At 51.8% G+C, this 15,645-nt stretch overlaps 3 protein-coding genes across 3 annotated transcripts; 1 reads left to right on the plus strand and 2 right to left on the minus strand.

Annotated features, from left to right (window-relative positions):
• Window positions 1-1,936: 1,936 nt before the first annotated feature.
• BO95DRAFT_353127 (Arf family guanine nucleotide exchange factor SYT1) lies at window positions 1,937-6,238 on the plus strand (the record flags this gene model as incomplete). Its single annotated transcript, XM_025582168.1, has 3 exons — window positions 1,937-2,363; window positions 2,432-3,661; window positions 3,714-6,238. The coding sequence occupies 3 exons, from the start codon at window positions 1,937-1,939 to the stop codon at window positions 6,236-6,238; spliced, it is 4,182 nt and encodes a 1,393-aa protein (XP_025446557.1).
• Window positions 6,239-6,298: 60 nt separating this feature from the next.
• On the minus strand, window positions 6,299-6,629 carry BO95DRAFT_220358 (uncharacterized protein). The gene has a single exon (XM_025581192.1). The coding sequence runs from the start codon at window positions 6,539-6,541 to the stop codon at window positions 6,359-6,361; it is 183 nt and encodes a 60-aa protein (XP_025446558.1). The 5' UTR covers window positions 6,542-6,629; the 3' UTR covers window positions 6,299-6,358.
• A 7,948-nt stretch (window positions 6,630-14,577) lies between these two features.
• On the minus strand, window positions 14,578-15,557 carry BO95DRAFT_511030 (uncharacterized protein). The gene is made up of 4 exons (XM_025591402.1): window positions 15,240-15,557; window positions 14,959-15,143; window positions 14,801-14,881; window positions 14,578-14,746 (listed from the first exon to the last, which is right to left on the minus strand). Exons 1-4 carry the CDS (start codon window positions 15,528-15,530, stop codon window positions 14,617-14,619), a joined length of 687 nt encoding a protein of 228 aa, XP_025446559.1. The 5' UTR covers window positions 15,531-15,557; the 3' UTR covers window positions 14,578-14,616.
• Window positions 15,558-15,645: the final 88 nt, after the last annotated feature.

The raw sequence follows: 15,645 nt of genomic DNA on the forward strand, positions 1-15,645 counted from the left end.
TGATTCTTGACATGAGTGGATGGTGGGGGGAGTGAGCGGAGAGTGTGGATAATCACCCTTGCCCATGCCCACCAAGTGGCCTTGTTCTCTCGTTAAGTCTTGAGAAAAAGTCTCTGAGTGAAGGAAGGGGACACAAGGGGAAAAGGGACAGATGACGACAGTTGGGGCGCTTGACGTGGCCAGAACACCGATCACGTGAGTGGGTATAGGTTTGGGCCTTGCGGATTGCGTGTGCTGTACAAAGTACTGTACGGAATACGCGATGTACTGTACATCCTCCTCCACAGTACAGTTTTGTGCACAGTGCCAGGTTACAAGTATTTGAAATGCTAAACGTTCAGCTCTTACTCATTTTGTTTTCTATATTTAGTCAGCAATTGATTGAAAATGAAGATTAAATGATTTCTCTCAAGTTTAAATTTGGCAGCATTGAATCCCTAGAAATAGCCCATGTTTAGGGAAGGAAAGGGGCCAAGAGCATCATCCTGGCCAGGGGAGAAACTAGGGTAGAGCGCAATCTCTACCAGATCCATCCATGCACCCGCGTCTCTCTATATTTGGATGGGGTACGGAGTATACAAGCACTGTATCAGAGAAACGCACGCCAGAACTGTCAGGGTCGCTGGCCCATTGATAAAGATAGAAACAATGTTGGGACCACGGGCAGTTTCACCCGTGCTTCCAGATGAGACATATTATCGACACTATATGGCGGGAGTACACAGCACAATATCTATACAGTATGGAAAAAGGCAGATGCAGAAGCAGACAAGTGCCGGATCAGGGAAGAAGAATCTTACAGGGGCTGAAAATGGGAGCTAACCAGCCAGCCCTGTGGTGTACTAGTACGTACGTACATTAATTCTGTAGCTACTAGGTACTGCAGCTGTACTACTGAGTAACTTACTCCGTACTTTACTAACTTACCATCTTACCGTACCTACCCGCACGTGTGAATCTCGGCCCGGTAGTCCTAGTCCTAGTCCTTTAGGAACAGCCAACTTGTTGGAATCCGACTAGTCACTCTTCTGGAATCCTGCTCTCGGCGGGCCTCCTCCTCAGGCTCCTAGGCCATCCATTCATACCCACGGAGTGAGTACACACGCACTCCATCCAGTCCTCCACTTCCGCCGCCCGTCGTCAGCATCGCCAGCTTATCCTTACCTCGCCAACCACCCTCTCCCCCCTTCGTCTCGGCCTTCTCTCATCTTACCCCCACACCGTCTCTTAGTCGCTTTTCTCTTTATTATCATTCCTTGCCTAATACCCATTTTTCTTCTTCTTCTTTCTCACACCAGCAGTCTCTGTTGGACATTTCCCCTCAAACACCCCTCAAAAAATTGACTTTTATTTCTTTACCCCTCCTGTTTGCCTGCCAAACTTTCTTTACCACCACCAGCACAACCCCCCCGGATCCAACAACGACAAGCATCACACCTCTCTCTCCGTCTTCTGGCCGATCGCTTGCTGCGTTACTTCAATTCCTCTCTCCGATTCCTCGATACACAGTGAAATCGCACATTCACCTGGCGATGTAATAGCTCCTACCGGGAGCTTCGACGGTTTTGACTTGCAAACGGGAATTTCTGCATCGGTGATCGACTTTTGCCCGCCGCCTCCTTTCCTCCCTCCTTCTCTCTCCCCTCCCCCCCTTTTTACGGCCTCGCTATTCGCTGCCCAACGACCTCCCCCTAGTCCGCCCGGCTTGATATTCCCCTTTCGAGGCGATCGCGATGCAAATCGGTCTGATCCGCAGTGACGTCTTCGCACAGTATCCCTACCATCGACAGGTTCCCGCAGCCCCAGTCTCATAGGGTGTCGTACATTCTGCGCGGTGAAATTAGTGACCAAAACTTCATACACAATCGAATGGGTCTCTTGGATAGGTTGCGCTGCAGGATTACCCAAAGAAACGTCCGCCGGAAACACGCTCACTATGCACTGGAAGGGGTTACGGATCGGTTCTTCTGATAGCAATGAAGCCAAGCGACGGAGCTACTTGTTCGAGCCAAACGCACAATCCCGCCATAGCGAACAAATACCACGTCCCACACTCTCCACGACCGCACTCGACCCGAGACGCTCCGAGTCGGCCCCTCGCTCACCCTCTCTGGCCGGCCCAGAATTCGACGAACATGCGAATGAAGGACAGGGCAACAATGGTCTCACAGGAACACGCAGTCGCACGGATGACGCAAGCCCGAGACCGAGAAATACGGGCCATCCACCTTTGCCGGGGAGCGGTCCCAATTGGCGCATAAACCGGTTCAGCTTCATGAGACTCCGCCACGCGTCGGACCCTCAGCTGTCCAAGTCGTATGCCAAAGGAGAGAAAGATATACCTCCTGTGCCCGAACTTCCACGTGAGTTATTCTTGCCATCGCTATGATTACGAGCCCTCGCTAATCATTCGCCGGGGTCTCTTTCTTAGCTCCGACTATCATCACGACTGCTCCGACGGGTCATGAAATCGACGAGCCGGTCAAGCGTAAGACGAAGTTCAAATTCTTCCCGGATAACAAGAAGGCCTCGACGGAAGAACTCCCTCTTGAGCAAGGTAGTCTCCATGGAAGACCACGATATGTCGCCCAATCTTCGACAGGATCACAAGCCGCGGATACCAGTCGCTCGATTTATCGTGTGAGCGGTGAGGAGTCAGGTCGTTTATCGACTACATCGATTCGGAGTAACGGGCGGGATCATCTGGCGGAGTCTAATCGTTCTTCGATGGTTGACGTGCGGTTCTCTGAGTCTTCTCGGTCTGACCAGAGCTCTGGTGATCACGGAGCTGCCCGTCCAGTACCCTCCAATGAAGGCTCAATATCGAGCGCGAAACGATTCCGTATGCCACGCTTGAAACGAAATCGCAACCCTCTGTTCCCCCTACCACCCAGACCCACTGCGTCACAATCGATGAACGGTCGCACTCCCAAATCCTTGAATGGCCAAACAGGCCCCAAGCCAACTACACCAGATGCGCAAGAGCAAGACAACATCTCCCCGTTACCGTCTCCTTCTCGTTCCGCAGGCGTTGCGTCCCCCCGACCGCCTCTTTTGAGGAATGACTCCGCCAATTCGACCCACTCCGCTCGTTCAACGCCCTCGACCAGGAACCGAAACCCCTTGACTACACGCGCGCGTTCGTCAACGTTGGACTCCTTGGCGAACATACGTTCCAGTGAGCAGCAGGCATCGCCTCATCTTACACCTTCCGGACGTACGTCGACCTCGACTAGCGGGCGCAAAAGCTTTGGTGATATTTTCAGCATCCCCCAACGACTCCGACAGAATTCCGAGCCACCCTATCCTCGCAGCGGTTCACCTGCTGCCCGAGGCGCAGACACTCCTGTCTTGAAAACGCCATCCTATCCGGCCAGGCAGGAGGATGACACGCCAGCCACGTACCTAGAGCGTTTGGAAGCTGCGATTTCAAAAAGCGCTATCGCTAGTGTGCTCTCACAAGCAAATGACGAATTTCACAAGACCGCATTGCGCAAGTACATGCGGGGGTTCTCGTTCTTTGGCGACCCAATTGACATGGCCATTCGAAAGCTATTGATGGAGGTGGAATTACCAAAGGAGACGCAGCAGATTGACAGATTCCTCCAAAGCTTTGCAGATCGATACCACGAGTGTAATCCTGGTATCTTCGCAAATCCAGGTACTAGCTTTGATTCCCTAATTTGTACTGAGCTGACTTCAGAAATCTGTAGACCAGGCATACTTTATCGCGTTCTCGATCCTAATTCTGCACACTGATGTTTTCAACAAGAACAACAAGCGCAAAATGCAAAAGCCGGACTATGTGAGGAACACTCGAGGGGAAGGCATATCAGAGGACATTCTTGAATGCTTCTATGAGAACATCTCCTATACGCCCTTCATCCATATCGAGGACACCAACCTCAATGGACGTCATCTCCCAAAGCCCCGACGAGCTCTATTCAAAACCGCCAGCTCCGATCACTTGGGTAAAGAGCCAGTAGATCCTTATACCTTGATCATGGACAACAAGCTCGACTCCCTTCGCCCAAGTCTGAAGGATGTCATGAACCTCGACGATACTTACCGTTGTGATGGCACGGAAGGACCCCCGGACATAGAAGGTCTCCATCGAGCATTCTCAAGATCTGCGGTCCTGCAGATCGTCTCCGCCCGGTCCCGTCCCGACGCTTTCATGCCGTCCAGTATGGAGAACCCGATTGACTCGAGCCCAGGTCTAGTCGACATCAAAGTGGCAAAGGTCGGTCTGCTTTGGCGCAAAGACCCAAAGAAGAAAAAAGCCCGATCTCCGTGGCAGGAATGGGGCGCTCTTCTTACTTTCTCGAAACTGTACTTTTTCCGTGACGTCAACTGGGTTAAGTCCCTCATCCACCAACACGAGTCACACGTCAAGGAAGGTCGCCGTCGGGCCGTTACCTTCAAGCCCCCTCTGACCGACTTCAAACCTGATGGCATGATGCCGACAGAAGATGCTGTTGCTTTGCTTGACTCTAGTTACAAGAAGCATAAGAATGCGTTTGTTTATGTCCGCTCTAACGCTCTTGAAGAGGTCTTCCTGGCCAACTCGGAAGCTGACATGAATGATTGGCTGGCAAAACTTAATTATGCGGCCGCGTTCAAGACCACTGGGGTTCCAAGCAAAGGGATGATAGCAACCAACTACGAGGCACAGCGCAATCGCATGAGTCGCAGGGGCTCCTCTGCGTCTTTGACAGACAGGGAACCACCATCCCCGAATCCTGCGGCCGACATGGGCGAGGACATGCTCGCATCACAGGCTCAATTAATGCGTTACAAAATTCGAGAGGCCAACGAGAAATTATTCGTCAGCCAGAGGCAGCTCGATGATCTGTTGCGGAACGCGAGGCATTTACAGGTGCTAACTCCCGTGAACTCTAGAGCCCGCGAACAGGTCATCATGGCAGCTGGTCGCATGGCCGCCAAGCTTAAATGGGTGAGACAGGACATATGGCGTACCAGGTGCTACAGGGAGGTGCTTGTTCGAGACTTGGGTGAGGAGGTGAAAGAGGCCCCGCCCACGACTGAACCAAAAGGCCTTCAGCTCCAGATTCCTGCTCCGAGCGCTAGCAATGCTGTAGAGGGACCGTACGAGGAAGCCGAGACCATTCAAGTCACCTCTCCCATTCGGGAAGCTTCTCCACATCCAAGCTCTGCAAAACCACCTTCCATCTCTGAGCCACCCTCACACCCTGCCTCGGCGGATGTGAGAAGGCCGAGCATTCCGGCATCCTTCGCTTCGTTTGATCAGCCTGATCGCGCTAGTAGGCGTCTTTCTGTTGACGCCGCCAAGGAACGTGCCATGTCAAGTTCCCCTGATCGTGCAAGCCGGCTCACTCGGGAGGCTTCTGTTCTTAGTGCTGCCAGCCGAATGGACGTTGTGAGCCTTGGATCCCACGCATCTAAGCTTACCGTGCCCAATAGTTTCGATGAAGGCGAAGAGCGCATCCTACGGGAAACTGGTCTCCTAGAAGCCTCGCGAAGGCCGTCTCTAGCCTCTAAGGATAACGAAACTGAATCGAAGCACGAGGACACGCAATCTAGGACCTCGATCGATCGCACAAGTCGAATCCGACGCAGTCTTCACCGTACCCTTCGCGATGCGCCGAGCGTACACGGAAACCACCCACGAAGCAAGAAAGCACGCGACTCAGCCTCCAGCCTGGCCGCGCTCGAGGATGCGCAAGGTACGCATGATGGTGAAGGTCTGTCGCGAAAGTCCGCTAGCTTTACGGTACACGGCAAGAAGGCCTCGATCGTCACCTTCGGGAGCGAATGGCAGAATATGCCGCCGGAGGAGCGCTTGAAGTTGCGGAAACCCACCCCGTCTGACGAGCCGCGAGCATCAGACCCAGCTATTGGCAGCGGTGGCGAGTCCATTACCTCCGAAACCAATTTACATCCACGCTACCCGCACTCTTTGCGGAGTACCAGCCCTGGAGCGCGCGAAAGTGTGCATTTCTATGATGAGACGGAGGAGTTCAAGGAGGCCTCTGAGACTCTTTTCCCTGAAGAGAAGAAGGGCGAGAACAATGATATTGCCGATTCGAGTGCCAAGATGTCTGAAATCTCCTTTCCCACCGCTACTCGAGAAGCGCCTCTGAGCATCATCGACGAGCCTATGTCCCTCAAAGCCGGTAGTAGCACTGCCATTGACGAGCAACCACCACCTCCAAAACTACCTCCTAGCTCTCCCGAGCAAGCCGTCCATGCATAACAAGCCCCACCCTTGTCTAGGCTCTCTCTTTTTTTTTTCTTTTTTCTTACGACTTTATACCCCTATTCATCTTCTTTCTCTTTGACTTTCCTTGTGTGTGTGGAGATGCCGACGGCCTCCTCAACTCAAACTGATAGAGCATGCGTGGGGCTCCCTCCCCGCGTCGTTTATGATACTGATGCCATGATTCTGTTCTGGGTTTTGATTCGAAGCCCTGAGTATGCATGCATTCGGGTTGGTTGGGTGGACAGTTTGATCGACTATGTTGAAACCTTGAGTTGATATACCGTACTTAGCATTCATACCTTGCACATGGTGGCATGATCTTGGATAATACAAACTACAAGGAATTTAGCAATAGAAATCTTTCATCCGATGTCGATAGCCGCGATTGTCACGTAGGACGAAAGAACTCTGCGATTTAATGGAAGTGGATTGATCGATGCCGAAAGGCCGCGTCCATCCCAATCGACCACGCGCCAGGCCGGAGAGCGGAACATTGCGGCAGAAAGAGACTGCGTAGCATGTAGTTAGTTAGTAGACGTCAGCACCAACCTCTATAGCAATGGAACAAGAACAAATTGAGAAAACAGAGGAACGATAGGAAAGTAGCTTGGTACCAGAAAAGATGCAGATGACGAAAAATCAGAGTCCTTCGAGACGGAATCCGCTTATTGTTTGCAGTATAGTAAATGTCCAACATAAATGGCGGGCCGTTCGGACGGTAATACCGGCCAGCAGTGGCTGTGAGCCTACGGAGCAAAGGGCGTCAACCACGGAGAAATGATCGTGCACCGTATCTAGAGCTTCTGGATGAAGAAGACATGTTCCGTGACTGAGCAAAGGAGGTCTAGTGCCTGAAATCTGGGCGTCAGCTGGGGATGTCGGTCGAAGGGTGGGGTGGGGGCGATGTGCTGCGTGTGCTGGGCGGGTTGAGCGGAGGGTCTTGGGGATTCGTAGGAGCGGGGTTGGGGACCGTGGGAGCGAGGTAATGCATATACCTTGAAGCAATGTCTATATCTAGAGCGAAGTTATATACCTACAACGAAAAGCCAGGAACAGTGGTAGCGAAAGACTGCGCGCCGTGGTTGAGACTGCGTGTTGGTTGTGTCGCTAGGCCAGGGGAATGCGGGCGCAGGAGGATTGCTGTTATGCTGTTTGCACGATTGTGAGGGCGGGAGACATTACCAAAAGTGTTTGAGGTGCTGAGAAACTAGGTTGTTGCGTATGGTGTTCTAGGAAATGGTGGGTGGTCTGTTGTTGTTGTTGCTGCGGTGTAGGGTTGTCGCGTTGCTGAGGGGTTTTGGCTGTCTATGACGCTGCGGTTGATGTTGGGGGTTTGTTTATTCGTGTCTTGGTGCAGTGTGGCGGGCTGGGATGGAGGTCTGGCATGGGAGATGAGTCTCTACTATATGCTTGACACTCACATTTCACTTGAAAGTACTGCAGATAGGTTTCCTTGTCGGTGTTTATGTGACTCGCCTATGATTCTTTTGGATCTAGAACTGCCAAAGGTTTTGGTTGCAGGCAGCGAACATGGGAACTTCAGGTGAACCTCTCTCGGAATTCTTACGCGCCACGCCTGGGATGGAATTGTGGAGTGTCGGACTTGCTTTTGTATTGATTTACAAAATTCTAGATCAGGCTGTCTGACATTTACCTTACGAAGAGGTTGTAAGAGGGCCATCAAGAATGCTAGAGGGGACTTGCTTCCTCATCCATTGACTCAAATCCCCGGTCAGGGTCTTGATATATCTACCTTGCGAGGATATTATAAGAGGATCATTGAGAAAGATAAATTGGCTACAAGGGGCGGCTACACCTGTTCATCTACCATCCTATCGACATCGGGCTATTACAGCTTACGCACTATGACCTGCCTATACCTATGCTGCTCTGCATTGTTTAATAGTGGCTCATTCTCAATAGACCTCAAGTCAATAAGCTCGATTGTTCTCCGCGGATAGCCTTGTACTGACATCCCCGCACCCGCTACTTCACTCTACAGGTGATCTCAGCCCTAACCTTTCTCCATCTTCGCTCGTCCTCCTTGAAAACTCATTCTCTTCGACAACTAGTTCTTCTTGACGACTCATCCTCCTTGATATTCTTAACGGACAGCCACTGGGTATTGCAGTATGGTGTTCCGCGTGCTGTTCCGGCGGTTTCCCGGCGCCTTCCTTCTGCTGTTGTATTCTGCTTCGCCTTCCTTCTTCTCCTTCCTCAATCTTTCTCCTCCTCCTCCTCCTCCTAACCGTACTTGCCCTAATTATCTACTCACCTGCCGTGCTCCTTCCTTCAGTGTCAACGCAGCAATGGAGCAGGTCGACGACGATATCCCCCCGTCCCCCCCCCGTCGATTCCCATCGTCGACTTCTCCTCCCCAACCATCCTCTCTACCCCCGTTTTCCAACCCCATTCTGCGCTTTACAAGCACTTTCAGAATCACGACTCTCTCAAACCTTTGTTAGAACTCAGTTCGTGCTCCATGAGCACTATCAGAAATCCCTTTCTTGACTTCCAACAACCTTTGAACCTTGTTTTAACCTCTCCCTCACGCTCGACCTCACACCCTATCTTGACCTCGAACTCACACCCCCTCCTCGGATCGCAGATCCTAGATCACGACACCATGTTCTTGGTCAACCCCATCGGGTCCCTAGGACTCAAAACCGGAAAGCCAGCCCTCGACAGCTGGAAGCTGAAGGTGCCCACCGACATCATCGAGTCGGAGGTCCACAAACTCAAAGAATTGATCCACGATGTGATGAAGACAACTGTTCGGCAAGACATTCGAGACATCTTGCGCGATGAATCGAAGGACATCGTTCGCAGCAGCCTGGAAGACATGATGCAGGAGATGCAGGCCATTGTCCAGGACACGCAGGCACATGTCCAGATGATCGAGGCGAGCGCTCAGGACATGCAGACCGACGCTCAGGAGCTCAAGGAGTATGTTCAGGGTATGCAGAGCAACGTCCAGGACATGCAGACGGACGTTCAATTGGCCAAGGAACACACTCAGAGCCTGCAGACCGACGCTCAGGAGCTCAAGGAGTATGTTCAGGGTATGCAGGCCAACCTCCAGGAGACGCAGGCAGAGGTGCAGAAGATGAAGGCACAGACAGACATTCAGAAGATGCAGGCTCAGGACACGCAGGCACATCTCCACATGATCGAGGCGAACGCTCAGAACATGCAGATTGATATTCAAATGATCGAGGCACACACTCAAAACATGCAGACCGACGCTCAGAAGCTCAAGGAATATGTGCAGGGCATGCAGTCCAGCCTTCAGGAAACCCAGACAGAGGTGCAGAAGATGAAGGCACAGGCGGACATTCAGAAGATGAAGGCACAGGAACAGGTTCAGGACATGCAGGCCGACATGCAGAAGATGCAGATACAGACGGACATTCAGATGATGAAGGCACAAGAACAGGCTCAGGACATGCAGGCCGACATTCAGAAGATGAAGGTACAGGCGGACCTTCAGGAGATGAAGGCACAGAAACAGGCTCAGGATATGCAGGCAGAGGTTCATAACACAAAGGCCAACGTCGAGGACATGCAGACAGTCGTCTATGCGTTGCAGGAAGTCGTCTTCGACATACAGATCAACATTCAGGACATGCAGGCCGACATGCAGAAGATGAAGGCACAGGCAGACCTTCAGAAGACGAAGGCACAGGAACAGGCTCAGGACATGCAGGCCGACATGCAGAGCATGAAGACGAACGTCCAGGACATGCAGACAGTTGTCGATGAGTTGGGGGACGTCGTCTACGACATAAACACAGACGCCCAGGACATGCAGGCCGACATTCAGGAGATGAAGGCACAGGAACAGGCTCAGGTTATTCAGGACACAAAGACCGACGTCCAGGACATGCAGACAGTTGTCGATAAGTTGCAGGAAGTCGTCCACGACATGTACACAGACGTCCAAGACATGCAGGCCGACATTCAGCAGATGAAGGCACAGGAACAGGCTCGGGATATTCCGGACACAAAGACCAACATCCATGACATGCAAACCAATGCTCCCGATTTGAAGATCAACATGCCTAAGACGAGGGCACCGAAACAGACTAAGGATATGAAGGCGGAGATTTATGACACGAAGGTCAACGTCCAGGACATGCAGACCGATGCTCCCGATTCGAAGACCAATATGCAGAAGGTGAAGGACCCGGAACAGGCTCAGAATATGCAAGCGGACATTGAGCACAGGAAGGTCACGTTCCAGGACATGAAGGCGGACATTCAGAACACAAAGAACAACGTCCAGAACATGCAGGAGATGAAGGTCAAGGAAGAGGCTCGGAACACGAAGGGGGACATTCATGACACGAAGAGCAACGTCCAGAACATGCAGAAGATGAAGGCACCGGAACAGGCTCAGCACAAGAAGGCGGAGTTTCATAACACGAAGGTCAACGTCCAGAACATGCAGAAGATGAAGGCACCGGAACAAGCTCAGCACGTTCAGAAGATGAAAACCAAGGAACAAAACCAGGACATGCAGACAGACTATGAATCAGAAGGTAGCTCGACCGTGATACACGACGATTGCGAAGCTGAGTGGACGGCATACCTGTGGCGACAGGTGTCGCAAACCAAGAAGGACCAGAGGTCAACCACTCCATCATCTACCGACGAATGGATGGAAAAGATCAGGCAACTGGACGAGCTCAGTGATATAAGCTCTCTCCCCGAGTATCGGGAGAATTGGGAGGAGGGGGAAGATGTGTGGTGGCGAAAAGCATGTCAACGAGAATGGAACCGTTTCAATTATAGGACGGAGCACCTAGAGCCGCCCGAGTGGCAGAGAGATTTCGTGGACCGACGCTTGAAATAGTAGTATTCTAGCTTCTAGATCAGCCAATGCAAGAACCTATTCTTAGATCAATCCATCCACTAACTTCCCCCAAAGCAAGTATGTTGTAGAGCCTGGATACCCCCCATCCATTGCTGGAGTCTTCACCCTCTCTCCAAAAACAGCTGATTTCGGAAAATTATACAGAGGCTTTAGGCATGTCGCATAACCAGCTTCTCATCAAGAATTTTATTCTGCGCCAGGACCCGCAGAAGCTGTCCGTCGAGGCGCTTCCAGTCTACTAATAAGCCGCCGGGAAGAGCGCCGGTATACTCATTCACAGTAATCTTTCTCCCCATTATAGGCAACAACGCGGGGTCAGAGGGAGAAATCAGAGGTTGATATTGCAGACAGGGAGATGCAGCACAAGACAGATGCAGGTGACTGGATTGCAGCAGAGGACGAGCTAGTTGACTACTAGGTAGTTAGTTGTTTAACTGGGTGCAGTATCCCCGGGTCTCTACACAGGGACCTATCCCCTGTTATTTCAGCTGTCATGGTACATTATTGCCTTCGCGAGATGGCGAGGGCACGGAATGAGGCCAAGCCATAGAAGGTGGAACAATTAGCTGGAATCAGGCATCTTGAGGTGGAGGTCTCAGCGGAATTGAGACCAAACAATGCCATAGCGATGCACCTCATCAACGACACCAGCAGTAGAAGCGCCCATTGCATGGCGTAGCTTACTGGAAGGGTCTCTGTGAATAGGAGTACTCTACATTCCGAGTGAACAAGAAAGAGGGGAGGATTTGGAAGGGCAGTTGTCTAACAGAGCCACAGAGATAGATGGCTGGTGAATGTACAGTATCTACAATAGACAACCTGACAATTCATCAATGGTGTAGTAGTCAATGCTCCAACCAGCGGTGAATCCAAAAGGTATGTTCACCAGTTCTGATTCCATCCAGTGTCTTCACATTCGTTCTTCCCGGACTCAACCTCGCTATCTCAACCTTTCTCTCTCGGCCTTCCTCTCTCAAGCTTTCTCTTTCAACCATCCCCTTTCGCAGTAGAAGAAGTCTCTCCTCTTCGAACTTCCATTCTATGTTATCATTCTATTCCCATTAAAGTTGGTACTCGGACTGTACGGGGAGCTAAATCGAGTAATCAGAGAGCCCGTCGTACGCTTGAAAGATTCTACACAAGCATGGGGTCGTCAACCATCACCACACTCCTCGTCACGTTATCAGCTCGTGTGCCCGCTGTATGCGTTCAATACGTCTGAATTGTCTCCGTGTATACATAATGTATACTGAGGTGGAAGGAACGAGGAGGTGGTTCCGCTTGCCCTGCCGAGTAAGTCATGGTGTTGCCCTCTCGCTCTTTGCCTTCCCCTCCCCCTCCCTCCCTCCCCCATCCCTTCCGGCCTTCCTTGGTTCTTAACCATCCTCATGTCCTGAAAGCATGTTTACCCTGCAGAGTATGTATCATTTTGGGGGCCATCATTCCAGTGGTATGGAGAGACCATCACTCTTTCATCTCTTTGATTCATTGACTTTGGTACTTAGGTTGTCGAGGTCTTGTTTCCCCGTGCTACGAAATGTTGAAAAGCGCACGCCGAATTCCGCGGGTATTCAACTGCTACCGCGGTCTTTTTCTTGTCAGATCCTTTCGGATCGAAACAAAAAGGGTTTATGGGATGAGTATCCCAGGCGGTTATACCTTTAACAACGGGTAAGGGTTATCATCGATCTCGGATGCTCATTGCTAACTTCAACAAGGGCACAGTACCCCGTCGACTATGTTAGTATTCGAAATTTAGCGGATTAGCGAGATCAGCTCTCTCCCAGAGTACCAGGAGAACTGGAAGGAGGGCGAAGATGTTTGGTGGAGAAAACAATGTCAGCGAGAGTGGAATAAGTTTAATTATAGAACAGAGCACCTTGAGCCACCTGAGTGGCAGCGAGACTACAAGCGTACTGACCCCCGCCGATGGTGGCTTATAGACGATTTTCAGTGAGTCTTACGCTGATCTTTCCCTCCCTCTGCCCTGTGCATCTTTTGCTGTTCTCCTCAGCTTCTTGATGTGTATCGCTTTGCTAACGCGCTCCGTTCCTGGCTTCGTTGCAGGAGACTCTGAGAACCCCGAGACAGAATAGCCACGGCGATATCAGGTTCGTCACGGGTCTCGAGAAGCATTTCCTCATGCGGGGACATACGACCCCGACAGCCTGAGCGGCCCTAGAGCGAAGCCGTGCTGCGAAGCCAGCCAACTACGAGTCCTGGGTGTATGATAGCCTCCCCGACTACTTGAGGCGGACTGGACCGCCTACTTATGGCGACAATCATCGGAAAGGGAGAATTTGAGGAAGATCGACTCCGCCGGTTGAGAAAAACCGGCGTAATGGAGAGGATGCTTGGTGGAGAAAAGCCTGCCAAAAAGAATGGAACCAATTCAACTATCGCACGGAACACCTGGAGCCCATCGAGTGGCAGAAATTTTTTTTTAACCGGCATAATAGAGAGAATGCTTGGTGGAGAAAAGCCTGTCAAAAAGAATGGAACAGGTTTAACTATCGCACGGAACACCTGGAGCCAATCGAGTGGCAGAGGGACTATAAAGACCCTCGTCTCTAGTCTAGTTTATTTTCAGAGTAGTCAACGTGTTAGCGGCCATGAGGCCTCAATATCCAAACTTCTCACCGCCACGGCTATGGCCATGCTCAGAGCCTCACTCATTGAAGCCTCGAGTAGCCGATTTTCATCATGTTGACGCTCTGCGGCCTCAGGCTGCTGCCTACCGCCCACCTTGTTGTTCTTAGCTAGTTCCACAGATAGCCTCAGATAGTCAGAATCCACCGTCTACCCACGTCCTTGACGAACCTACCCAGGTTCCTCGAATACAATAGTGGTCCTTGCATCTTGTTCTTTCTCAAATAGATGCGTAATTCAGAGTAACATGGAAGGAGGTCTAGCGCTGACTGTTTTCAATCGCTTTGATGCGAACACCATACACTGAAACCTGACTCGTATAAATAAGGGGTTGCCCAAGACGTACGTCGCGATGGCACTACAGCTGCGAAGTGAGAATATTGGACTTAATCACTTCCTGCGGAGGATTAAAGGCACACAAGATAGGGGAGGTATACAGTACGTACGTACGTGCGAACAAACCCGCTTGCATACACCGAAGCATATCTCGTACGAAGTGCACGCAATTTACTTTACAGCAAGCAAGCCGCGGGGCCATGTCCACGTCGACCGCGAGTCTGGGAAACAGGGGGGCTGCAATTTTCAGCTAGCGGACTGACTACGCTACAATGGTGGCACACCCGCCGGCAGGCAGCCGGATATGTGGCCAAAGCCATGCTCAATACAAGCTTTCTTAGGGCAATGAAACTACGGTCGATCGTGGCCAGGGGCATTGAGGAAAGCGAGGAATCCATTAGGCCTACAGGGCAAATGGGAATTGGCAAGTTGGTACTAAGCAGTTGTGATATGCAGAGATAGTATTGCTTGTCAGCGCGTGAATTGAAGAAGATGGCTCGTGAGAGCTCAACTAGCGGGTGTATCTCTGCCGGTGGCGCATGGCTCTTTCGTAGGCTTCCTCTGAGATTCTCCATCGTCGAAACTCCTCATCGTCCCACTTCCATTCTCTCTCGGTTCTCTCGAAGTCTCCTACGAAAAAGCTGGGAGTCGCATCAGCGAAGGCATAAAAGAATAGAATGGATAGGGTACAGTACATCTTCTGCGTGACCGGATCCCAGAACAGCCGACTGGGCACCCACATGGTCGATGGCACGATCCGGTGCCGGCCGAAGGAGCTATCACGTTCAGCATCACCAGAATCCAAAATCCAAAATCCCTTCTCTCCTCTCCTCTCGGCAGAGAGCAAACTTACGTAAAGGCAGCTTTGAACGCCAAACGAACTTGCGCTCTCGCGGCCGGCGACATCTCGTAAAACGCCCCCTCGCCAATCCCACCGGTCGACAGCGCAACCATACCCCCGTCCTCTTCACGGACAGTTGTCAGGGCGATGTAAAGCACGTACCCTCCCGGCACCCAGCCTCCGGGGCCCTGCGTGGTCTGACGGGATCCGATAAGTGCTGGGGCGTGCTCGCAGTGGATATCGCGGAGCTAGCCGTGCGCGTCCATGCATTTCCTAGCACGGGGAGGAACGACATCGACGGCTTGACGGGCCCGCTTGCTTGGCGGCTGCCACTCCGTGCCTGTCACGGGAATCTGGACGTACATTTGCACCATCGCTGGCGCGCCGGAGGCTGTGTTCCTGCACAACAGCTCGATGAGGACGTTGGGCTTGACGCCCTTTCGGTGGCTCTCCTCTTGACTCATCTCAGCGGCGGCTTCGTCGAGGATCTCCACTATCTCAAGGTGGGTTTGTGGAGATGGGCCGTCGAGAGTTAGATCCTCCGGGACGAGCGAGGGGAGCATCCATGATTGGGGTGGGGTCATGTCGCATTGGAGAGAGAGAGATAGATAGATAGATAAGGAGGTCGTTATAGAGAGAGAGAGAGAGAGAGAAGCAGAAGTAGGCTGGATGATCTTGAGTTATAAGTTTGAGGAGGAG

This window comes from Aspergillus brunneoviolaceus (genome assembly GCF_003184695.1).
Source record: "Aspergillus brunneoviolaceus CBS 621.78 unplaced genomic scaffold BO95scaffold_6, whole genome shotgun sequence".
Lineage (NCBI taxonomy): Eukaryota > Fungi > Ascomycota > Eurotiomycetes > Eurotiales > Aspergillaceae > Aspergillus > Aspergillus brunneoviolaceus.